Source organism: Ailuropoda melanoleuca, chromosome 12, assembly GCF_002007445.2.
Source record: "Ailuropoda melanoleuca isolate Jingjing chromosome 12, ASM200744v2, whole genome shotgun sequence".
Taxonomy (NCBI): domain Eukaryota; kingdom Metazoa; phylum Chordata; class Mammalia; order Carnivora; family Ursidae; genus Ailuropoda; species Ailuropoda melanoleuca.
The window spans coordinates 868,085-891,656 of record NC_048229.1 but is presented as its reverse complement, the minus strand read 5'-3'; the positions used below and the strand labels follow the sequence as shown (position 1 = coordinate 891,656).

The 23,572-nt window shown below is 55.6% G+C and overlaps 2 protein-coding genes across 6 annotated transcripts in view; both read left to right on the top strand.

Annotated features, from left to right (window-relative positions):
- The first annotated feature begins 6 nt into the window (after positions 1-6).
- Positions 7-10,252, top strand: PUS1 (pseudouridine synthase 1). 5 transcript variants are annotated; one of them, XM_034639321.1, is made up of 7 exons: positions 7-100; positions 183-390; positions 1,535-1,672; positions 5,460-5,562; positions 7,982-8,673; positions 9,251-9,363; positions 9,964-10,252. In XM_034639321.1, the coding sequence occupies exons 1-7, from the start codon at positions 12-14 to the stop codon at positions 9,977-9,979; spliced, it is 1,359 nt and encodes a 452-aa protein (XP_034495212.1). In that variant the 5' UTR covers positions 7-11; the 3' UTR covers positions 9,980-10,252. The 5 variants fall into 5 exon arrangements, 4 of the variants coding, with proteins under 4 accessions (XP_034495212.1, XP_034495213.1, XP_034495211.1 ...); XR_004619204.1 differs by having other exon boundaries at positions 7,982-9,363; positions 9,964-9,990; XM_034639322.1 differs by lacking the exon at positions 9,251-9,363.
- Positions 10,253-14,580: 4,328 nt separating this feature from the next.
- Positions 14,581-23,572, top strand: part of EP400 (E1A binding protein p400) — a 98,733-nt gene continuing 89,741 nt past the window's right edge. Inside the window, 2 exon segments of the mRNA XM_034638629.1 lie at positions 14,581-14,709; positions 21,580-21,684. The gene's annotated coding sequence lies outside the window, so the exon portion shown is untranslated.

Here is a 23,572-nt window from a genome sequence, read left to right as displayed (position 1 = left end):
CCCCGCCGCGCATGGCGGCCCGCGGCCTGCGGGCGGCGGCCGGGGCCCTGCGGAGAGCCTGCGGAGCGTGGAGCCCGCGCCTGGGACGGCGTCTGTTCTGGTAACCGCGGCGCGTCGCCCGGGCCCCCGCTGTCCAGGCCGCGCGCCCCGCCGCGTCGCTCACTGGCTCCGTGTCCTTGCAGCTCGCCCCCCATGGCCGGGAACGTGCAGGCCCCCGCCCCCGTGGGCGCCGCGCGGGAGCAGGACCGGAAGGCCCGGATCTGGGAGGACGCCGAGCAGCAGGCCAAGAAGCTCAAGAGCAGCCCGGACGCCGAGCCGCACCGGAAGCTGCCCAAGCGGAAGATCGTGTTGCTCATGGCCTATTCCGGGAAGGGCTACCACGGCATGCAGGTGAGGGCGTTCAGTGCCGCCCGGAGCGTCTACGCAGCCGTGCCTGGGCTCGCTGGTGTTGTGATTCTCACCTCGGACAGCGGCACGACTGGGGTTCTTCCGTCTCCTCTTAAGGAAGAGTGTAGGTCGCACCGGGGAAACTGATGTCGCGGGTGGGGTCGACTGTGCCGACGGGGCGGGTGACTCTGCCTCAGGGATGGTCGGACCACCTCCGCTGCTCTGTGTGGCTGAAGAAATGCTTTTGGTGCTGTGATTTTGATGCGGTGCACTTTTGCCTTAGGCGCGGTCTTGAGAACTGTGCTGTGTCCCAACTTCTGTTTCTGTTTGCCTCAGTTTCCCTGTTAGGGAAATGGGGGGTTGGAGAGTGACAGTGGCTCACGGTGCTGATGGAAGGGCATATTGAGACCCTGCCACTCAGCCGCCTTCCCCACCGCTGCAGCTCTCTGTCCCTGCGTGTGGGTGTTTGAGCAGCATTTATGACTTGATGCTTGCAGTGAGGACCGCGAGGTAGACCGTGGGAAGAACTTCCCCCTGTGGTGATCTTGGCAGAGTGCTTGTAGGCCTTCGTGTCCCTGGTGTGGGGAAGGTTTTCCCTGAGAAGTGTCAGGGTGGTCGCATGACCTCATTGATGGGGGGGTGGGTGGGGGGATCCTGCGGGCCTTAGGTTGTGGTTAGGGCACGCTGAGAGGGGTAGTGTTAGGAGGTTCTCGAAGCAGTGGGTGTTGTCTTTCCAAATCCAGCCCTCGCGTCCTCGGGTGGGTTTCCCTGCTTTGAGTCACGGGGCCTCCCTCCCCATGGCGATAAGGGGGTGGTGTCTGTCTGTAGCCAGCTGCTGCCAACAGATTGTCTCCAGCAGGAGGGGTGCTGGTTTCAGATCTGACCAGGTGGGAGGAAACAGCGTCTCAGGTGATATTCTCCATGGGCTGTTTACCTGGCTGCCGAGGGTGGGGGGTTTCTAAGAGACTGGGTGCCCTCAGGTAATTGTCCTACGTGCCACAGGACGGGGAGGAGCCGCGGTGTGTCCCCAGGGCCGCAGGTGTGGGCCCAGCACCCAGGTGCCCTACGGGGAGCAGCACAGGCCCAGGGCTTCTATCTGTGGGCAGTGACTGACTGAAGAAACCTGGTTTTCTATTCTTTGTTTCAGAGGAATGTTGGGTCTTCACAATTCAAGACCATCGAAGATGACTTGGTGTCTGCCCTGGTCCAGTCGGGTTGTATTCCTGAAAATCACGGCGAAGACATGAGGAAAATGTCCTTCCAGCGGTGCGCCCGGACAGACAAGGTAGGCGCCGGCTCTGCCCCTCCCATGCAGGTTCAAGCAGCACCTGAAGCCGGTCTGTGCACCATTCACACTACACGTCAACGTCTTTACTCGTCCGGACTCTTGGCTCTGAGTGACAGATGCACAGACCAAACTAGGCAAAATGGGAGGAGAGCCGTCACCTCGTGTCACTGAGAAATTCTCTAAGCATTTCCAGTCCGGGTGTGGCTGGACGTGGGTGCTCACTGCTGCTCAGACTTCATGTCCGTGCGTTCTCCTCTGTGGCCTCTGCAGGTGGCCGCACGGTCACACTGTCCACGCAGCTCAAGCTTGAATGTCCCGTTTTCCAAGAGGGGAAAGGATATGGGTGACCCTGGTGTGATTATTTGCTCTATTTAACTTAGTTTATCTAAGATAGTCTTTTTTTTTTTTTTTTTTTACTGTGTAATCAACAGAAATACAGTCAGCAGAACGTAGAACGTAGTTCCCATTCTGTGGGTGCATGTGTGTCACGGCTTGGCAGTCTGCTACGTATTCCACGCTCATGGCGCATCACCACCACACTGGCCACGTCTTGTGGACTGGGGAGCCTCAGTGGCTGTGGCCGGTGCTGTTCACTCGGTCCCAAGATTGAGTCTCACTGCTCTGACTCACTGCCTCACACATTTGTCCTGGGCTTAGTCCTGGTTGGTGTGGCAGCCATTCCCGGCAGTCTCGCCCTGTTGTGTTCCTGGGTATGGGTCTGGCATGGACAGGAGCTCCCCAGGGGAGTGTGGAGGGGAGCCGGGCAGGTGGGTAGGGCAGAGGGCACGAACCTCACGTTCTTCTCCGGGTATGAAATGCAGAGTGCATCACATGCCTTCTGCCTCCGCTCCGCAACCCCGGCCCTGAGATGCTTCTGTGGCCACCTGACATCCCTGGGGGTGTGACACAGACACGGGCAGGTTGGGGTCCTGAGCAGCCGAACAATTGTACCAGGTCCCCTGGGTTTGTGTGCCAGGCGGGGACCACAAAACTGGTGCACTGTGCAGATAGTGGAGAACAAACACCGGGCTGCGGGTTCGAGTCTTGTAGGCGACGCAGTGACGTTTCTCATGGCTCAGGGTCGGGTCTGTGGTTCCTTATAGTTTCCCTTTCCTCCGTAATTGTTCCAGTGACAGCTTTCTGGTAGTTTTCAAGGCAGAGGAAAGGCGGATATTTGCCTGAGCTCACGGAGAGAGCGCTTCAGAGCATGGTTCTTAGAGATCGTTCTGTTCGAATGTGTTTCCCTCGTGCAGTTTGGTAAAGCTGGAGAAACGCAAAGCTTCTGATACTAGCATCCCAGCTCATCTCTCCACTGCGGGTCCTGCTCTTGGATGAAGAAACGATAGCATTTTCTTAGTTTTTATTTCAGAATCTTTAAAAAGCAGCTTTGCTCAGATATAATTCTCTTCTCATAGTTTGCCCACCCAGAGTGTACGATTCAGTGGATTCTAGTGTGTTCGCAGAGTTGTGCGGCTGTCCCTGCAGCTGGTCTGCGCACACTTTCATCTCTCCCAAAAGGACCCCAGCACCCTTAGCCGTCTCTCCCGCCCCAGAAGCACCTCCAGAACGTTCTCATTTACACACGTGATTGATACAAAAACATAGCCATGCCATTTATGTTCGTTCCTTTGTTTTTTAAGTAACCTGCACACCCAACATGGGGTTTGAACCCACAGCCCTGAAATCAAGAGTTGCATACTTCACCGACTGAGCCAGCCAGGCTCTCCTTTTAGTTCCTTTTTTTGATCTAAGTGATTGAAATCAGTTGTTTTATTTCCCCGTAACGGAATGGCTGTCTGATGCCCTCTGTGGCTGCACGTGGCCAGATGTTCTGTGTTGGACGACGTGGGTCTGGGGGAAGCAGATTTAGTCCTGGTAGTATTTTCAGTGCTAATTTTTTGTATCTTTTTTTTAATCTTTCCAGTTGTTTTTGGGGGGGGGGGCAGAGGGCGAGGGAGAAGAAGGTTCCTGGCTGAGCAGGGAGTCTGATGCAGGACTTGATCTCAGGACCCCCGGATCATGACCTGAGCTGAAGGCAGACGCTTTACTGACTGAGCCACGCAGGCGCCCCCATCTCTCCAGTTTTCTATTTGGAAAAATGTCAGCCCTGCATACTTGTGGGGAGTGTCTCAGTGGATGCCAGACCAGCCCTCTCCTCTATTCAGCAATGATACCATTTTGCCACGTTGGTTTTCTCTCTATGTCCTTTCTTCCCCTTAAACTGTTGGAGAGTCCGTTATGGACCTCATTCACCCCGAAAGCCTCAGGCCTGCATATGCAGGGACAGGGGTGCCCCTGGGAACTTCCCCTTGGGCGGTCCAGCCCTGTTGGAGCACTGCTACCCACACGCCTCGGTTTGTTCCTGACCCACGCCTGAGCCGCGGTCGGCATGCGTGCGTACTCCCGTCCTTTGAGCTCCCTGTAACCTAAAATGGTCTCCGTCTCTCTGGTCCTTCCTGGCATGTTTTTGGACCATTGAAGCCAGTTGTTCTGACAAACGTCTTCAGTCGGGATTCGTCCGATTGTTCTCGTGACTCGATTCAGATAAAGATTTGGGCAGGGATGTTCCGTGTGTTGTAGTCTGACGTCTTGACCCGGGTTTGTGGAGCGTCTTCAGAGGCTGCTCACACGGCACTGTTGTGTTCGACGCGGCTGATGCTGGGCTGCCCCCCGCGTCTGCTCCCAGGACAGCACCCCGCCCGCCCTCCCATCCACTTTCCTGCCTCTGCATGGTCCTGCCATGTTAGTCGAAGGCGCGGCACTGGGGGGAAGTGTGCTCGCCCTGACGGGTGTTGCCTACAGAAGCAGCTCCCCTTCCCTGTCCCGGTCATCACCCGTCCTCTCCTGACTCATGTGGCACAGTGGTCCCCCCCGGTTTGTGGGGGTTGTGTTCCAGGACCGCTGGTGGATGCCTGCCCTGTCGATGGTGCAGAAGGCCCGTGATACAGTGTGCTCATAAACGTGGGCCAGGGAGAGATGAGCAGTGGTCACTCAGGGCAAAACAGGATGTTATAGCCGTGTGCTGGCCTGGAAGTTACGTGAGCGGGGGCTCTCAGAAGGCCTCCGGGCCAAATCCACTGTCCGCGCGATGAGGGGAGACGAGATGTGCCCACCTGATGGGGTGGGGGTGCCGATGGCGTGGGCTTGTGGAGCGCAAGGCTCCTCCTGCGGGAGAGGAGCATGGGTGACCGGGCACCTGGAGTGGGGATGGCGACACTGTGGACGACCCGGGGTGACCACTCTTCCTTGTTGGCCATTGTTTGCTCTTTTTCCCCACGTCTTGCAGAGTCTGGTCCGGAGGGGCCTTCATTTCCTACCTGCATGATCTGTATTTCGCTGGGATCTGAACCCATCGGTGATCTTCCCCTGTTGTGCTCGCCCGGCGCTTGGTGGGTTGAGCGCCGTCTGGTCTTACCAGCCCCTCAGATGCGTTTCTTTTTTTCTTTTTTTTTTAATACATTCTTTTTTTTTTTTTTTTAAAGATTTTATTTATTTATTTGACAGAGATAGAGACAGCTAGCGAGAGAGGGAACACAAGCAGGGGGAGTGGGAGAGGAAGAAGCAGGCTCATAGCAGAGGAGCCTGATGTGGGGCTCGATCCCATAACGCTGGGATCACGCCCTGAGCCGAAGGCAGACGCTTAACCGCTGTGCCACCCAGGCGCCCCTCAGATGCGTCTCTAAAGCCAGAACTTGCACCGGAAATGGAGCGGCCTTGGCATGGTCCTTTGTCTAGGAGAACACCTTACGGAGGGGTGTGCCTGACCTTTCTGCTTCCTTTGCAGGGTGTGTCCGCGGCTGGGCAGGTCGTGTCCCTGAAGGTGTGGCTGATTGACGACATTTTAGAAAAGATCAACAGCCACCTTCCGCCTCACATTCGGATACTGGGTAAGCACTGCAGCGCAGGCCGCGTGCCCGTGGTGGCTGGTCTTGCAGGGACGTGAAGCCTCTCCAGATTGCTCTGGTGCGCAATTAGGACATGGGAGCCGTTGCTTAGCTGTCGGGAGGAGTGGTTGTGAGTCATGTCAGAGTTCGCTGTTCCCTCCTCCTGAAGGGATGAGCTGGACAGACACTTGGGAGCTCCCTTCATGGCAGCGCCTTCTTTCAACCAAACACTGGGCACGAATGTCCAGATTCGGTTAAAACAAGGGCGATGATTCCCTTTTATAACTAGCGTGATAAATGGGATTCTCAGGTCTTTGTTAAGACAATCCCATCTGACTCTCTGCCTTGGTGTGGTGCGTTCGGGCGTTGATGTTCCGTGGTATTGGGTGGGTGGGTTGGTGCAGACCTTGCCGTCTGTTGCTCTGTGACTCCCCTGGGCTCTCCTTTTTTCTGTTCTTTTGGATTAATGAATGGTTTTCATCATCCCATTTAATTATTACCTTGGTTGCCTTGGGTGTAATTTGCTGTGGTTTTTAGTCGTTGCTTTGAGGGTTAAAGCAGGGGTCGGTAGACCCTCTGTAGCAGGTCAGACGGTGTGGCCACCTGACCTTGGTTTCGGCCCTACCCGCTCCTTGACTTTCACCCCCTCNCCTTGACTTTCCCCCCCTCCCCCCCCCCCCGCCCCGTCTTTGCAAACGGGCTGTTTGGAGGCCGTGTCTGTTCGAGCATCCTTGTCTGACACCCACTCACCCTGCTTCTTGTAGCGTTTGAAGACGACAGCAGCATCCCTGCACCTTTCCCTTCGGCCTTGCAGCTGATGTCTGTGTATCGTGTGACAACGTGCGGTACCAGCCCGCACGGCGTTGTTTTTCCTTTAGCAGCCAATTGAAAAAACCGTTTGAGGTATAATTGATGTATAATGAGCCCCATATTTAAGTGTACAGTTTTGCCGCCTGTGCATATGTGCGTGGACGCCTGTGGAACCATCCTGGATCGGACCTGAACCCCTCCCACCCCGCCCCTCCTCACTGGCCACCACCGATGGGCGTTCTCTCGCCACGGATTAGTTCGTTCCGTTAGCACTTTACATGAACAGAATCAGGTCATACGTCTGGCTGCTTGCACGGAGCTGGGTGTTGTATGGACCCCGCCACACGGGCGTGCCGCACATGGTTTCTCCGTGTGCCCCCCAAGGGTGCTGGGCTTCCACGTGGCCGCGGACAAAGCTGCCACGGGCATTTGGTGCAAGTAAATGCGTTGTCACCGTGAAGTTAGTGACGCTTATTGGTTACTTTGTTTGCTCGGCTGCAGCCTTCCCCTGCCTCAGGAGGCTGTCCTCCAGGGACACTCCTCACTGAGCAAGCCCTCACGAAGGCCACTTGACGCGTTTGCACGGGAAGGTCTTCTGTGTAGTCCGTAGATCAGGCCCCAGTTTTGCTGAAACAACGCTGAATCCCGTACAGTAACCACAGTGCTTAACGCTCCTCATGCGACGTGACACGTGGGGTGGTTTCCCTCGTTGCGGCCCCAGAGCACAGCCGTCAGGCAGCCCCGGCGCCGATCCCGGCAGACGGCCACCTGCACGACGCGTCCTGGCGATGCTCGGTGCAGATGAAAGTGAATTTTACGCCAGGCAAAAAAGAAAACCTGAAATTACCCCCAAATGAGACACGACAGTCGAGGGAGAGCAAGGAGGACAGGAGCCCTGGTGTCTGCTTGCCTGTGTGGCACAGGCCTAGACACATCCGTAGGCCCGCGAGCTCAGGCGAGGGCAGTCCTGCTGTCTGGGACCCTGGCGCAGCTCGGGCAGCACCCCCGAGTCTCAGTTCTTGCCAGGACTTACGTGTCCTCGGGGAAATTCTCTACGCGCACGTTCGCTTCTGTGCTTCGCACAAGTGGAGCCCTGCGTGCTTCACGGTGTCTTTGTTCTTTCACTTCTAGTTCGCGTGTTTGTCGAGCGCCTGCTGGGTCTGTCAGCGCTCAGAGTGCGGGGCCTTTGCAGACCTGCCGTCCTGACGGTCCTGATGTTTGGGGGCTGCCTGCTGCTTCATCCTGCGAACGTTCCAGAACGTCTGCAATCATGTTTTTCTTGCTGGACTGTCTGAGTTGTCTCTCGTTGTTTATGTTGTTGCTTTTAGATGTGCTGTTGCCTGGTGGCCTCGCGTAGGATAACTTGTAGGGTGTGGTTTCAGGCCCGTGTATTCCGCAGAGAGGCCCACAGGGCGAGAGCGTGCCCTTCCCTGTCCCTCCGGGAACCCTGGGTTTTAATAAACAGCCCGTGTTTTTGATGAGTTGGTTTGCGTAACGCTGCCGTTGAGCGTCAGGCGCGTGCGGGTTCGGTGCACGGAGGCCAGGCCCAGGTCTGGTCCAGGCGCTCGTGGGCAGGGAAGCGTCGTCCTCACTTGCCTCCTCTCCCCCCAAGGACTGAAGAGGGTCACGGGCGGCTTCAACTCCAAGAACAAGTGCGACGCCAGGACCTATTTCTACATGCTGCCCACGTTCGCCTTCGCCCACAAGGACCACGACGTGCAGGACGAGCGCTACCGGCTGAGCGCAGAGACGCTGCGGCGTGTGAACGGGCTGCTCGCCTGCTACAGGGGCACGCACAACTTCCATAACTTCACCTCGCAGAAGGGGCCGCACGAGGCCAGCGCTCGGCGCTACATCCTGGACATGTTCTGTGAGGAGCCGTTTGTGCGGGAGGGCATGGAGTTCGCAGTGATCAAGGTGAAGGGGCAGAGCTTCATGACCCACCAGATCAGGAAGATGGTCGGCCTGGTGGTGGCCGTCGTCAAGGGCTACGCCCCCGAGAGCGTGCTGGAGCGCAGCTGGGGGGAGGCGAAGGTGGACGTGCCCAAGGCGCCGGGGCTTGGCCTGGTCCTGGAGCGCGTGCACTTCGAGAAGTACAACCAGCGCTTTGGCAACGACGGGCTGCACGAGCCGCTGGACTGGACGCAGGAGGAGGCAGGGGTCACGGCGTTCAAGGAGCAGCACATCTACCCCACCATCATCAGCACCGAGCTCCACGAGCGGTCCATGGCCCAGTGGCTGAGCACCCTGCCCGTGCATGACTTCAATGCCACTGCGCACGCGGCAGCCAGCCCAGGCGCCAAGGTGGGGTCTGGGGCCGTGAGGCTGGAGGCCGGGGCCCCGGGGCTGCCACAGGCCCTCCCTTCTGGGAGCTTGGCCAAGCTTCTCACCTGCTCTGCACTGCTGTCCTTGCGTCCGTTGTGCAGACGAGCAAGCTGAGGTGCAGAGAGGTGTGTCAGGCTCTTGGGGTCACACGGCTGCGATGAGCGGGGCCAGGGTGTTGGACCGGGTGGCTGGTGACCCCGTAATGCTGCTTTGTGTTCGCTCCCCACTCAGTGCCTAGTGACCTTGGACAGAGGCTGTGCTCCATGGCCTGCCTTCCTGTTTTTGGTACAGAGGTGTGAGGGGCACTTTGGGGTCCTCAGCACGTGTCTGTTGTCACACCTGCTCTGGAACGTGGGGTGCTTGGCGCCCACTCCGGGTGGTTGCCGTGTGGCGCGGCCTCCTGGTAGGGCCGCGGCTGCAGGCGGCTCGTCCCTCCCGGTAGCGTTAGGAGGAGGACGTGTGTGTGAGGCCCTGAAGTTAACCGTAGTCTGCAGCTGGAGTTCTTTCCCTGGGGCGGGAGACGTCCTTGAGCCTGGGTTCTCTGCTGGCCCAGCAGCTCTCCACAGGCGCAGTCCCACCCGGAGCGCTGGAAGAGTGCTTCCCATCGTCTGTGCGCTCAGAAACACGTGCTCCTTCTGGCACACCGGGGTTGCCAAGTGACGCACGCAGGTAAGGGAAGCCAGCCATGTGGGCCAGGTGTGGAAGGACAGGAGTGCAGGCAGAACGAGGAGTGGGAGCAGGTCAGGGAGGTGATGGAGATTGGACACTGGCAGGCGGGAGTGCTCCTGCTCTGTCTCACGGCCAGTGGGGGGAGGGCCACGCCCGGAGAGCAGAAGCTTTTCCTGGGAGGGACGGGTATTCCAGGATTTTACGTGAGATCATCTGCTCTTGAGGGTTGATGGTGACTAGTTCTCCCAAACACCGTGAGGCCAGACGGAGTGTGTGTGCAGGTTCGAGCTGGGGGCCGCTTGCTGTCTTCACACCTGGGGGAGGGCCTGCGCTTGTCCAGTGTGGAGTAGCCCCGTTTTGTGTGCCCCGAAGGCACTGCGTCCTGAGGGGATCTGATGGAGCCCCACGAAGACCCCCTGTCCCCAGCCTTGCTTTCCCCGCCCAGGCCGGGGTCTTGAAGTGTTGGCGTGGAGACCAGGGGTCGGGCTGAGAGCAAGTGCTTGTGCTCGTCCGTGGCAATGGGGCAGGTGGGGGGCGGGCCCTGATGCTGAGCCCCCCCCCCCGGGAGGAAGCACCCACACTTTTGCTCTTGTCCTGCAGGTGCCCAGCCCCCTAGGAGACAGTGACTGAGGTGGCGGCCGCCCGCTGGAGCGCCTTCGGGCTGGCCCAATGTGTGCCAGGAGCCGCCGCCGCTGCAGGCCATCCTTGCCAGCATGGGAGAGCTGCGCCGCGGCCCCGCAACCTCAGGGTCTCGAGACCTGCGTCACGCTGGGTTTCATCACAGGGAGGACCTGCTGCGAATGCATTAACCGTGTACACCTCAGCATGTAAAGACACTATTTTTTTAAAGAAGCAATTTTCTTATTAAATAAGTACAAACTTTGCTTAAGTGATGCCATTTTTTACTTTTCACCTCGTCTCTCCTGTGTGTTTAGTCTCCAGAGAGAGGGAGAGAGTGCTGGTGCTGTTAGGAACACAGTGGCGTCGACGGGTGGAGGCTGGGGCAGGTGGGCACAGGAGGCTCCTGGGACCGGCCATGAGGACCGGGCTTGGCAGCCTGCCTGTGTCATAGAAGCCTGACAGGCAGCCTGCAGAGGGTGGGCCCTTTCCAGGCTCTCCCAGCAGAAGACCCACCAGTAGCTTCTTCCCCTCATTGTCAAGGGCAGGTCAGGTGGTCCGGTCTAGCTGCAAGGGATGCTGGGAGATGCCCTTTACCAAGTGGCAGGCGCTTCAGCATAGCCCAGGAGTGACCTCTCAGCGAGGAAGGGGGATCTGGTGACAGGCGGGCCCTGGGCAGTTTCCGGGGGGAGGTGGTGTGTTCTGTGTGTGCGTGCTGGCATCCGTGCGTGGGTGCACACACACACGGTGATGCATGCATGCAGGAGATGGAGTCTGTACCCGTGTGTACGCATGTGTGCTTGTGTGCCTGCACAGGTGCCTGCATGCACGTGTGCGCGCGCATGTGATGTGTGGGGGGTGTGCGTGGGCACACCCGTGTGTGCACCGAGCTCGGCACATCTCTTCGAGGGCTGCTTCTGGGTGGACAGACAGGGTGCCGTGAGTATCAGGAAAACCACTGAGGTTGCTGGTGGTGGCCAGGGGGAGGCCATGTGCAGAGGGTGAGTGAGGTGTGGGGGGCACCAGAAAAGCCGCTGGGCTTCCTGCTGCCTGGTGGACAGAGGTGAGCGTAGGAGGGAGGACTGAAGGCTGACTTGGGCCTTAGGTTTGAGGGACTGATGAGATGGGGCCATTGGGGAAGGGCGGTTTGGAGGAGGGGTGGAGGTTGGTGTTAGGCGTGGGCTCTTTGCTAAGTCATTTCCGAGGGCAGAAATGAGCCGGATGACTGCTGGGGCCACGACTTCTCCCCTGAAAGGCCACAAGGTCTTGGTCTGAGGATCAGTGAAACCTCCGGAGTAGATTGCTCCCAAATGTGACTCCAGGGAATGAATGGATGACCCGTGTGAGTCACCTTGAAGGATCCATGGGTGTGTGGCATTTTCAAGTCATGAATATGCTTGAAGGCACAGCACAGAAGGGAGAAAGTCTTCTGCCCTCGTTCTAGGGCCTCTCTCCGGAGGCTGTGGCTTTTCCCAGAGAGCTCTGTGTACAGCCCAGCCCATCTGATCCCCCTCTTCACACAGATGGCAGCTCGTGACACACTTCACTCTTGCCTGTCTCAGTGTAGCTTGGCTTTGCGGTCACGAATGTCTGCACTGTTCTTGCTGGTGGCTCAGTGCATCCTGCTGCCATCCCTATACATCCTTGTCCCCATGTGTGAGGAGCTGTGGATGCAGAATCAGTGGTCTAGGGGCGCCTGGGTGGCACAGCGGTTAAGCATCTGCCTTCGGCTCAGGGCATGATCCCGGCGTTATGGGATCGAGTCCCACATCAGGCTCTTCCGCTGGGAGCCTGCTTCTTCCTCTCCCACCGCCCCCGCTTGTGTTCCCTCTCTCGCTGGCTGTCTGTCAAATAAATAAAATCTTTAAAAAAAAATCAGTAGTCTGATGGGTTCTAACGACCACTTGGCTTTGATGGCTTTTGTCCTCCATAGAGCCCTGCCGATGTCATGTGATGGGACCTGTCCCTGACTCCCTCCAGAACCTCAAGGGAGCAAGCCTGACCTTGGGGCCAGCCTTTTCCTGGGTTGCGTGATCCTTCCCTGAGTGTGGAAGGCACAGAAAGTTAGGGCCAGAATGCAGTGTTATCCCAAGGACACAGGAGAGCAAGACCCCGCACCTCCTTTCCCTGCCCTGGCCCCTGCACGAGGGAAGAGCCCAGTTGCCTGCCGGCTCCCCACATCGGTCAGCATGTAAGATGTGCACTCGAGTCAGCCCCTGGGAAGTGATGGGAAATCACGTGAGCCACTCATCTGTGTTTACCGGGACCACACAGGTCTCTGAGAGGGAAGACGTCCCTGTCTGGTTCTGTGTGTAGCTGGGCAGACGTTTTCTTTAGGAAATTTGGGGCTTACAGATTGTTGGGGGTGGAGGGCTCAAGGACCTGGTTTGGGACTGGACCAGATCCTCTGCAGTGATTCCCAGAACAGTACAGAACTGGCCCACTGAGGCACCTGTTTGTCATGCTGCCTCGGGCTGGGGGTAGCGGGGGGACCGGAGGACCCGGAGCCCCCCACCCACGGCCACACACCTGCAGCTGCTGACAAGCCATCCAGAGCTGTGGCCCGGGGGCAAGGGTTCACATCAAGAAACCACCGTCCACAGCTCCACGTTGATGGCCACCCAGCACTGGGCCTCGCTTGCAGGAGAGACGTGTCAGCCCTGCTTTTGGGCAGCAGGTGCAGCCAGGAGCAGCAGGAAGGAGGTGGCCACCTCCCTTTCACCTCCAGCCTTGCCCAAACGCAGCAAACAAAGGGGCCTCCCTCAGCTGGGACTCTGGCAGATGGAGTTTTTAACTTACTGGCTTCAGCAAGTAAGAGGGTGGCTTGAAGGTTCAAAGACCCAGTCCCCACCCAGGCTGTTTAGTAGGATGGAGAATGGGCTTTAGACCATGGCTCTGGAACAGCTGGTAAGTGGGTAAGCCCACTCCTGTCTCCTTTTTAAAGCCAGGGTTTGTTTTTCTAAAATCTTCAGTTTACCATCAGAGGGCATTTGCATCTGCACTTTATCGAGTTAGTCTTCTAATTCTTCTTTTTTCAATTTGTTAAGATTTTTAAAAAAAATTTTTTAAAGTAATCTTTACATCCGATGTGGGCCTTGAACCCACAATGCGGAGATCAAGAATCCCACGCTCCACCCAACTGAAATCCTGCAGGTGTCCCTAACCTTCATTTTTTTAAATGAGTTTTTTATTGAGATATAATGCACATTCCATAAACACATCCTTTCAAAGTGCACAATTCAGTGGTTTTTAGTACGTTCACAAAGTTGTGCAACCATCGGCGCTACCTAATTTCACAACATTTTTATCAACCCCCAAAGGAAATCCCACATCCAGTTGCACTCAGCCCCCCCGCCCAGCCCCCTGGCCATCACTAACCTACTACTGTCCACCTCCGTGGATCTGCCTATTGTGCACATTTTATATAAATGGAATCCTACAGTATGTGGCTTTCCATGTCTGGTTTCTCCCACCGAGCGCCGTTTTTTGTTTTTACTATTTTTAAAAAAAAGTTTATTTATTAGAGAGAGAGAGATCATGAGTGGCAGTGAGGGGCACAGGCAGAGGGGAAGCAGACTCCCCGATGAGCAGGGAGCCGGACGCGGGGCTCAATCCCAGGACCCCAGAATCATGACCTGAAAGGAAGGCAGGCGCTTCAGGGACTGAGCCACCCCAGGTGCCCCAACCACCGCATTTCTGAATGTAACTCTTGATTAACAAACCAAAATGGTTTACTAGTTTGTCTTCCATTCTTTGGGAGGTGAGTTGTAAAAGGATTGATTCCTCAAACCTTTCCTGGATTCTTGCCATGTGTCAGGCTCTGTACCGGGCTCAGGGATTGCAAAGATTCAGGCAGCTTTCCTGCCCTCACTTAAATGGGGGGGTGGGGGTGGGGGTGGGAGAGGCATCCAGTCCGGGAGGACGCGGGCCTGGCGGTTCGGGGCACGGAGGGCCACGGGGAGCGAGGGTAGTGTCTTCCAGGTTCGTGTGCCCTGTCGCGGATGTCCGCGACCCAGCCCCCCGGTGCGCCACATTCCCAGCGCAGCCGTTGATGGGGCTGCTTCCGTTTCTCGGCTCCGGTGGGCGGCGGGGTCGTGTCCCCAGGAGCCCGGGGTCGGCCGGCACCAGGACGCTCTGCTGCCGGCCGCCGTGGCCAGCGCGGGGTAGTCGGGGCGCGCCCCCCACTTCGTCTCCTCGGGCCGGGGAGCCCGGCCGCCCACGCCGGTGCGCAGGTGCCCCACCCGGGACAGGTCTAAGGACCGTCCGCCGTCCGCTCGTGGGGCCCCAAGTCCATGGTCTCTTCGGGATGCCGACCCCTAAGCCAGGGTCTCCCATTCGGGGGCCATCCCCTCTCTGCCGTCTTCACCTCTGGCGCCAGCCCCCTCCCGTCCGATGCTGTCCGCGGGTCTAGTTCCCTGCGGCTCCCGGGGCCCCGCGAGCTCCCCGCCCGCTCCCGCCCATCCTGCCTTCGCCGCCCCGGCCTTGCCCCAAGGCACTACTCCCCGGGGCCCGACCGCCGCCGCCCCGTCGGCCCGCCCTCGCTCGGCCGCTCTAGCCCTCCGCCCGTCTCGACGCCTCTCGTCGCGCGACGTCACTTCCGGCTCGCCGTAGCGGGCGCGCCGCCGCTTCCTCCGCTCGCGGCCCCGGATGCGCCGAGCGGAGCGGCGCCACCTCGACCCCCGCCCCCAGCTCTCGGCCGGACGCGGCAGGAGTGCGGTCCAGGCCTGGGTAGGTGGGGGCGCGGCGTGGCCGGGAATGGCGGGGGTCAGGGTCCGGAGTCGTGTGGTCCGCGCCCCCGGGCCTTCTGGAGCCCTTCCCCCCCACCCCCGGGTCGTGTAGTTGGGGGCCTGCCGGGGTGGGGGGGGCGCTGCCGGGAGTTAGGGGGTGGAGGTAGCGGGGGTGCAGGTGGCAGGGGTTTGGCGCGGAGACCGTGGCACGCGAAGACGGGAGCGCCGGGGGGGGTGGCGCCGGGAGTCAGGGGTGCCGGGGGTGGGTGGGGGCCGCTGGGGTTGTGGAGGGTGCGCCGGCGCGGCGCGGAGACGCGGCCTGCGGTGACAGGGCGTCGGGGCTGTGGGGGGCGCTGATGCGGAGACGCGGCAGGCGGTAACGGGGCGCCGAGAGTGGCTGGGGGGCGCCGGTGCGGCGCGGAGACGCGGCCTGCGGTGACAGGGCGCCGGGGGTGTGAGGGGCGCTGATGCGGAGACGCTACCCACTGGGACGGGGCGCCGGGAGTGGGTGGGGAGCGGTGATGCATAGACGCGGCCCGCGGTGACAGGGCGCCGGGAGTGGTTGGGGGGCGCTGGCGCCGAGACGGACGCGGTCCGCGGTTCGCGGTAATGGGGCGCAGGGGTTGGGTGGGGGGCTCTGGCGTTGGGCAGAGACCCTTCTTGGTGCGGAGGCCCACTGTGACCTGGGCGCCAGGCGGGGGCGGCTCTCCAACCCCCACTACAGGCCTGGCACTTTATTTTGGTTTGGTTTTCGGGTCTGCGTGGTCAACCCCTTCAGCAGGATAGGCGTCCCCACTGCATTGGTCCTCTGGCGCGAGCCGTGCCGCCTACGCAGGTGTGGGAACAGGTGCAGAGGGACAGTGATTTGTCCAAGTCATTCAACGGGGAACAGCTGGGTGAATTCAAACCCAGCTCATTTTGACGCTACTGCGCGCAGCACAGCAGTGTAGTTGGGATGTGTGGGGCTCCAGAGTCTCCCTGCGCAGCCCACTTGGCCCGCTCAGAGGTCGCAGTCCTCTTACCTCCAGCACTTTGCCACGGAGATCTGTAGCCCTCAGGTCTCTGCTGGGATGTCACCTTACCAGTAGAGAAGGATAGTGCAGCCCAATGTCAATGGTGCTTTTCCCTGCCATTGTACATGTTGGAGTCTTCGTGTGCCTTCTGAGGGATTTCTGAAGTGATATATGCAATAAAATGGCTTTGGTAACTTTTTTTAGTGGAACCAGTAAAACAAACATGCTTTGTGAATGGTTTCAAAAAATGTAAATACATGTTTTGTAACTAAGTCATCCTACCACCCAAAGATAAGCACAGTTAATGTTCTTATGGCCCCTTGTTCTATCCCTGTAATTTTTCTTTTATAATTGAGATTGTATAATGTAATTTTATGTGGTTTTAAAAACAGCATGATCACGTACTGTTAAGCCCTGTACAGTAATTGCTGTTAGTGCTGTAGTATCCACAAACCATTATTTACTCTCTTGTATTGGATCCACTGTTTCTTGCCTACTCTAGGGCATGGCCCTAACGTTCTGTCTTACCTTCAGTTTATCTTCTCTCCAAAGTATTCTTACCAACATACCAATCCTCCAGCTGCTCTTTCTAGGTCTTAGCTTCCTTTCATACCACAGTTGGAAAAAAAATCATGTACTCCCTATCACCATTTTCTCTTCTCATTTCTTTTGAACCAACTTCAGTTAAGCTTTTGGTCCCCCAGTCCCCCCTCTTCTCCAGCATCGCTCCTCTTGGGATCAGTCGTGTTGTTATATTGCCAAGGCCCCCTGTGGGCAGCCCATGGCTTCCTTGAAACATTGTCTCCTCGTGGCATGGAGACACCACTCTGTTGGTCCTCCTTTTACCTTGCTGGTTGCTTCTCATCTCCTTCACCTGTATATATTCTAATGCCTCGGGGCAGCCCTCTCTGGTCTGTACACCTGGTGATCTCATCTTCTGTCAGAGCTGTAGGGCACATGTCAGCATCTCCTGAATGTGTATTTCCGGGCTGGGTCTTCCTGTTCCAAGTTCCAGATTGCACTTTTACTTGTGCGAGACCTGCTGCTTACACGCGGTTGCATTTCACTTGGAGGCAGCTCCACATTTGCAGTGCTCAGGTCGGAACTGTCCTGTGATCTCTGCTTTTCTTCCACGTCCTAAATCTGCTCTGTCCACACTTTCAAAATCGAATTCAAACTGACTGCTCCTCACTGTCTTCTTGGCTACAGCTGTCCTTCAGTCCCGTCCCCCCGCATCTCTTACCTGGGTTATTCCAGTGCCCTTCTCGCTGCTCACCTGAGCTGTTCTGCGTTTGAATCTCAGCACAGCAGCTGAGTGATGTTTTTTGAAAAGAAATCAGATTGTGTACTTCTTTGCTCAAAGCCCTCCATGGTTCTCATCTCAGAAGAAAAGCTAACATCCTTTAGGCGGTTTATGAAGCCCCTTGTGACCAGGTCCTTACTGCCCCTGTTACCTCATGTCCCTGCCCCCCCCCCACTTCTTGTCCCCTGGCTCGGGTCCTGGGCACACATTGGCTCTGTGTGGAATGTTGGGTCCTTACATGCCATGGTCTTACTCTTTTGAGAAGCCCCTCTGCAGAGAGGCTGCTGTGGAACTCAGAACCTTGACCACATCGCTCACTGTCTCTGTCCCTTACCTTGGGAGAGCTCTGCCATTGTGCTTCTTGTCTGCCACTTACTGCTTTGTGTGTTACCTGACTGCCCCCTTTCTGGGGTCAGGGACTATGCCGTGTTCACTGTCGTATCCCTAGTGCTTCAAAATAATGCCTGACGGAGTAAGCCTTCAATAAGTATTTATCAAGTGAATATAGTAACAAATTCTTTTCCAAAGCAGGTGGATTTGATAGGAACCTAGGTGTACTGGGGTGATCAATGATTTTAGTGGATGCTGAGGAATAGAATTCACATGCTTAGAAGAGGGAAGCTGGCTCTTCCAAGAGGCACAGATGCTTGCAGGGAGTAAGGTTGATGTGGGTAGAGATGAAGGGGAGTCAGCTTGCAGGTGGGAGGATGTGAGGCCATTCAAGGAACGAGTCAGTCACCTGGCCTTGCATTCAGCGTGTGGTTGGGCATGGCATCTCTTCACGTGGACCGTCTGTGGGGTCTGCCCTGTGTGCTGGCATTGAATTCTATCTGTCCCCCTGCCCCCATTTTATGTCTCTGCCCCTCTTGCGTAGGAGGGAAGCTTTCCTTTTCTGTTGGGGTTTGCGGCTGCCCAGCATGGCCTCTGGGGTCCACCCCTGGAGCCGGGTCTTCCAGTCCCTGAGGTTCTGCAGTCCCGGTGTGGAGGTGGTCTCTGCTTAGCTGGTCTGCTCCTTTCCTCGGAGCCTAGGGCAAGCCGCTCGTTGTGGCTGCAGCCTGTGGCAACTGGAGCCTCTTTTCACAGGAGAAAGCGCAGCGTCTTCCTCAGGGAGCCTTGCTCTGCTCCTTGGCCACCTGGAGGGGTGTGCCCATTGCCTTCAGGAGTCAGTCCTGGCCCTCAGTGTTTTCTTCTGGGCAGAGCCTCTGTCCTTTGGGCCTATATTCTCGGCCCCGGCCCCCTGTGGTTCCTGCTTTATTTCTAGTTAATGGAAATTTTTATCTTGTTTTGGTGCATTGTTGTAGAAATACATTTAAAAAGCATATATGTATGAGTGAAGGGGAAGCCTTTACATAACCTCATGTTGCTGTTTTACTTAGCTTTTTTTTTTTTTTTTAAACACTTCACGCATTGCAGTATTCCCTTTTCTTGGTGTAGAATTCTGAGAATTTTGATAGATGTTGTGTAATTTCCAGGGCAGTCAGAATTCAAAACAGTTTCTGGGGCACCTGGGTGGCTCAGTCAGTTGAGCGTCTGACTCTTGATTTCAGTTGAGGTCATGGTCTCAGCATCATGAGATCGAGCCCTGTGTTGGGCTCCATGCTCTGTGTGGAGTCTGCTTGAGATTGTCTCTCGCCCTCTGCCCCTTTTCCCCGCTGGTGCGCACGTGCGTGTGCTTTCTCTTTCTCTAAAGTAAATAAATAAATCTTAAAAACAAACAAAAAAGTTTCTTTACCCCAAAGAATGCCCTAGCGCTGCCACTCTCCTGAGCTCCTCCCCCTTGGCAGCCGCTGATCTCTGTCACTGTGTTTTCTGTCCTTTCTGGGGAGTCAGTTAAAGGGGCTCTGCGTGGGGCCTCTTGAGTCTGGCTTCTTTCTTTGAGCATAATGCATTTGAGGCTCACGCAGGTGGTTTCTTGGATCGAGAGCTTGTTTCCTTCTGCTGCCGGGTGGGCTGGACACATGGATGCCCTGCGCTTGACCCAGCCCCCTGCTGTTGCTGGTCTTCAGGTGCGAGTGGTGCCCAAGCGGTTCACGTCCTGTGCTGTTCAGACGACAAACAAGGATGCACAGGATGAGAGTTCCTCTTCACTCTTTCCCCCCATTCCTTCCTTCCTTCCCAGGACTAGCTGATTTGGGTCCCACTTTTCCAGGTCTCTTTCTGCACGTTAGAACCTGCGTTCTCCATGATGGCGCTGGTTTCTCACAAGGGGCTGGAAATTGGTTCTTGGGAGGAGGGTGAAAAAAGTCTTTGATATGACAGTGGTTTGTGGCCTCACAAAGGGTCACAGTGCATCCATAGATCTATGCTATGGCTGAGGTATTAAAGTTTCACAGGGTGTGTGGCGGGAATTAGGAGAGAAAGGTCAAAACAGGCCCCTCAGGCACTCTGGGAAAAAAGTTGAGGAACAGCAGCGAGTGCTGCAATGAGTTGGGGGCTTGCAGCTTTATGGCTTGTGTCTGAGGAAGGACCTCTTTGGTTTGTCTTGGCTCTTCCTCCCAACCCGAGGTCGATCCTGCCTATCTGGGGAGCTCAGGGCTCTCAGTCCCATCAGGTTAAGGACCTGCCCCCACCACAGTGACTGTAAGCACCTGGCACCGTAAACTGCTAAGTGAGAAGGAACACGGGGACCTCAATCCCCGCTTCTGCACCGTGGCGCTGCAATGTGGCACGTGGCACAGTGAAGCCCCGAGTTTTAAAACTCCGTTTGGCCCAGTTTATGTCACTTGGAATTTACGTATTTTAGGAATGAGTGTGGAGCCTTCCTACTGTGCTCTTGGGGGAGAAGAGTGCCCATTTTGTTAGTATGTGGGACTTCTGTCAGCCTTGACTTTGTTGAACGATATCTGGTATTGCTATCTTCTGTGGAAAGTCTTTTTTCCTGTAATGTTTTACTGTGAAACGTTTCAACAACACACAAAGGGTGGGAGGATTTTACAGTCAGCTACGTGTGTACCCGTGACGTAGTTTCTGCTCGTCAGTGTTTCGCTGTATCTGCTTTGTCACCCATCCATCTATCCATCTTTAAGGTTTTGGGAAGCATTCCAAGGTTAGTGAAAGCAGTGTTTTTAACATGTTTAAGCTTCACCCCTTTTTTTTTCCTTCTCCCTCCAGCAGAGATACTTCTTCCATTTTTTGGTGTTTGTCATTGCTTAGGGGGGTGCAAGACTGCTCCTAGAAAGCGCTGGAGTGCAGGCTTACCGGGGAGGAGAGGGCAGCGAGCATTCTCTGCAGAAGGAAGTTCAGGAGGGTGGCAGTGCTTTCCTAGGAAGAAGAGGGAAGTTTCATGTGGCTTGACAGGGGTGTTGAGGGGGAAGGTCCTTGTGTAGCCGTCACTGCGGGGGGCGGGCTTCAGTCTCCATCCCAGCCCTGGCTCTCGCCGAGCTGCTTCCTCACAGAACCAAGATGTGGTGGTGGCCGGACCTCACAGGCCTCAGACTCGACTTGGCCAACACCGAACACGTTCCAGCCGCATGTAGGGGGCCTCAGCAGCGTCCCTCACCCTGGTCTGTCTCACCCGCTTGTGGCCATTTCCTAGGCCTGCCAGGCTTACCCGTTGGCTGGCTTTCAGGAGTGTGAGTTGGGTGTGCGTCAGTTTCTCTGTAGACAGTTCTGAGTTGAAAGGAGAAGCTTTGCTTTAGTCTTACTCCCTTGACTTGTTTTTAGTCTCAACATTAACTTCAGGTTGAAATTCAAATAACGTTAAGGGATGGCATGACTATTTTTTCAAAGATGGATAAGGTTAAAACAGTTGGGAGCCACTGACCTAAAAACTCCTAGCCTTCTTTCCCTCTGTCCTCCGCTGAACGAGGTTTCCTACTTTGCTGCTTGTCATCGTGTCTTGGCCCCGCTGCCCCTAGTGTCCTCCATTCTGCTAGGGTGGCATTGCTTGTAGGCCATTTCGGTAGGCAGAACTAGGAGATGTGTTTTAAGGGAAAAATCCATAAGTTCATACTGATTCCTAGTTGTCATCCAGCAGCACAGATTTGTTCCTTTGTCCCTTCCTTCCCTGTTCCGTTGGTGACTATGTTGTCCTTCCTCGAGTTCGATTGTCTGCTTCTGTGTACATTGGGTTTTAGGAAGTTCTTTGTCCTTATTGATTTGGTTGTGTTTTTTGAATATGTGATTCTTTAACACGATTCTAAAAATCAAAGTGTTATTATATGGTGTCACTTTCTTCACTGCCCTGTCACTCTACTCACACCACCCTGAGTAGGTCATCAGCCTCATTCGTTTCTGACTTATTCTTCATGAGTTCCTTTTTTGTGAATGTAAGCAGATATTTATGGGATGTCAGTGCTTGTAGACTGTTGTAGTGAACATAACTAGGAAATACATTTTTTGAGAAAAAATTATGTATACGCAGATATGTGGGTGTATGCTTATTTTTTGTAGAAAAGAATGGAGGCAAGATGTATCTGTTTGTATATCTGTCTTTTCCTCTTATGCAAGGGTTGTGTCCCACATATAGTCTTTTGCACTTTGTTTATTCGACTTAATGTTAGAGTTCTGGAAATCGCTGTGTATGAGTTCTCAGCTTTCTCATTCCTTTATACAGCTGCGTGGTGCTCCATTGAATGGATGCACCAAATGGAGGCACCGGTCTCTGAAATGTGGACGTGTGGTTTATGTCTAACGTTTTGTGTTTACAAAGAATGCCGTGGTGAGTAAACTTCGTGTTCCTTTGTTTCTGTACTGGAGGTGGCTACTCGGGCTGCGTTTGTAGTGGAGCTCGCGGATTCCGCGTGAGGAGGAGCGCGTGCAGTTTTGTGAGGTGGTGCCAGGCCCCTGCGTGGGGTTGGACAGCTCCCACACGGCCCACCGGCAGTATGCTGTCTGGCTTCTGAATGGTTCGGTCTGGGAGATGAGAAATGGCATTTCAGCTTAGTTTTAATTGCAATTCTTTTATTAGGAGAGACGATTTATCAGTTAACGTACTTGAGAAATTCAGTTTCAAGTCTTGGAGTTCTACTTTGTTTTACTGATTTTTGTAATAGGAAATGTCGTTTCGTAAGTAAAGGCCAGGAGTGAGCGAGTCAAATGTTTAGCTCGTTACTTGTGAGCGGTCTGTGGAGATACTCAGTGTTGTGGTGGGTCACGAGAGCCAAGTCTAGGCTCTGGTTTTTGTATTTGGAGTCGTGGACTGGTCCTTACTTTTATTTATTTTTATTTATTTATTTTTTAAGATTTTATTTATTTATTTAACAGAGAGAGAAAGAGCATATACACATAAGCAGGCAGAGTAGCAGGCACAGAGAGAGGGAGAAGCAGGCTTGCTGCTGAGCGGGGAGCCTGACGTGGGGCTCCATCCCAGGACCCTGAGATCACGACCTGAGCTACCCAGGCTCCCGGTCCTTATTTTTAGCAGGCTGGACTGTGTCTGACACCTCCGTGTCCACCACTGGCTGTTTGCTCACAGCCTGCAGGGGGCTCTTTGGCTTGTGCTCTGTGTGCTGCACATGGGTGGTGTCATGGCCATGCAGAAACACTTCCCTGCAGTAACAGCAGTGCTCCCTGTGTGACGAACAGTACCCAGACCCTGGCTTTGGCCTAGGGGTTGCACCGTGACCATGGTGACAATATCGCAGAATCATTATAATTAGATGTGAATTACTATTAATTTGCATATGAATACAGAAGGAGGTTGAAATGATCAAATGAATAGAAGGAAAGTCTGGTATCTTTTTCATATATTGTTGAAAACATACTAAACAATATTCAATGCAAAATATTAATCATATAATTTCTGTCCAGTCCACTTTTTTGTCAAAGAGTAAATTACCTGAAGCACGGGAGATGGCCCTGGCTGGATCTGGGAAAGTGTAGGGGCAGAGAGGGACGTGAGTTTGGGAAGGGAGCAAGGCTCATGGCCTGAGTTGCCTCCTTGTTAAAGGGGAAGATCCTGATCCCCAGCTGCCTGGACTCTGGCAGCTCCCAGACGGGAAGCTGGGAATGGAGGGTGGGCAGCGGGACCAATTCTAGGGTTCAGCAGGGGCCCAGGAGTAGCTGCTGTAAGTACCCAGTCTCTCGAGCCCTCTCATGGGTTCTGACCTGGGGACCCCTGCCCCACACTGAGAACAAGGCCCAGGTAGTGTTCCTTAGAGTGGCATTTCCTGGTGTCTAGATGTGCCCCTTTGTGATGTCACCGTCACCCCGATGGAGCAGCGGCAGGTGGAGATGGTAGGCCTGTGGCCAGCATCCTGCCAGCGGCACTGGTGAGCGTTGCATGCAGTGACCCGAAGGCTCGTGCCCTGCTCCTTGCCAGGATGCACGCGCGGTCTAACCTCGTGCTGCTGACTTCGGCCTTGTCATGAGCAGTACCTGGCAGGGCGATGGGCTGAATGGTTGGCTGCAGCTCTCTCTGATGGACCTCGGAAGTAGAAACAGCCACTACAAAAAAAAAAATTGTTTTGCCATTGGTGGTAGCTTTGCTCTCCGTTGGGGTAACTGTGGCACATTTTTGGGGAACGCTGCTTTAGATAAGCAGTTTCTTTATATTGTCATCGATTGGGCTTGTTTCTCTAACTCGACTCTCAGAAGTTGAGGTACGG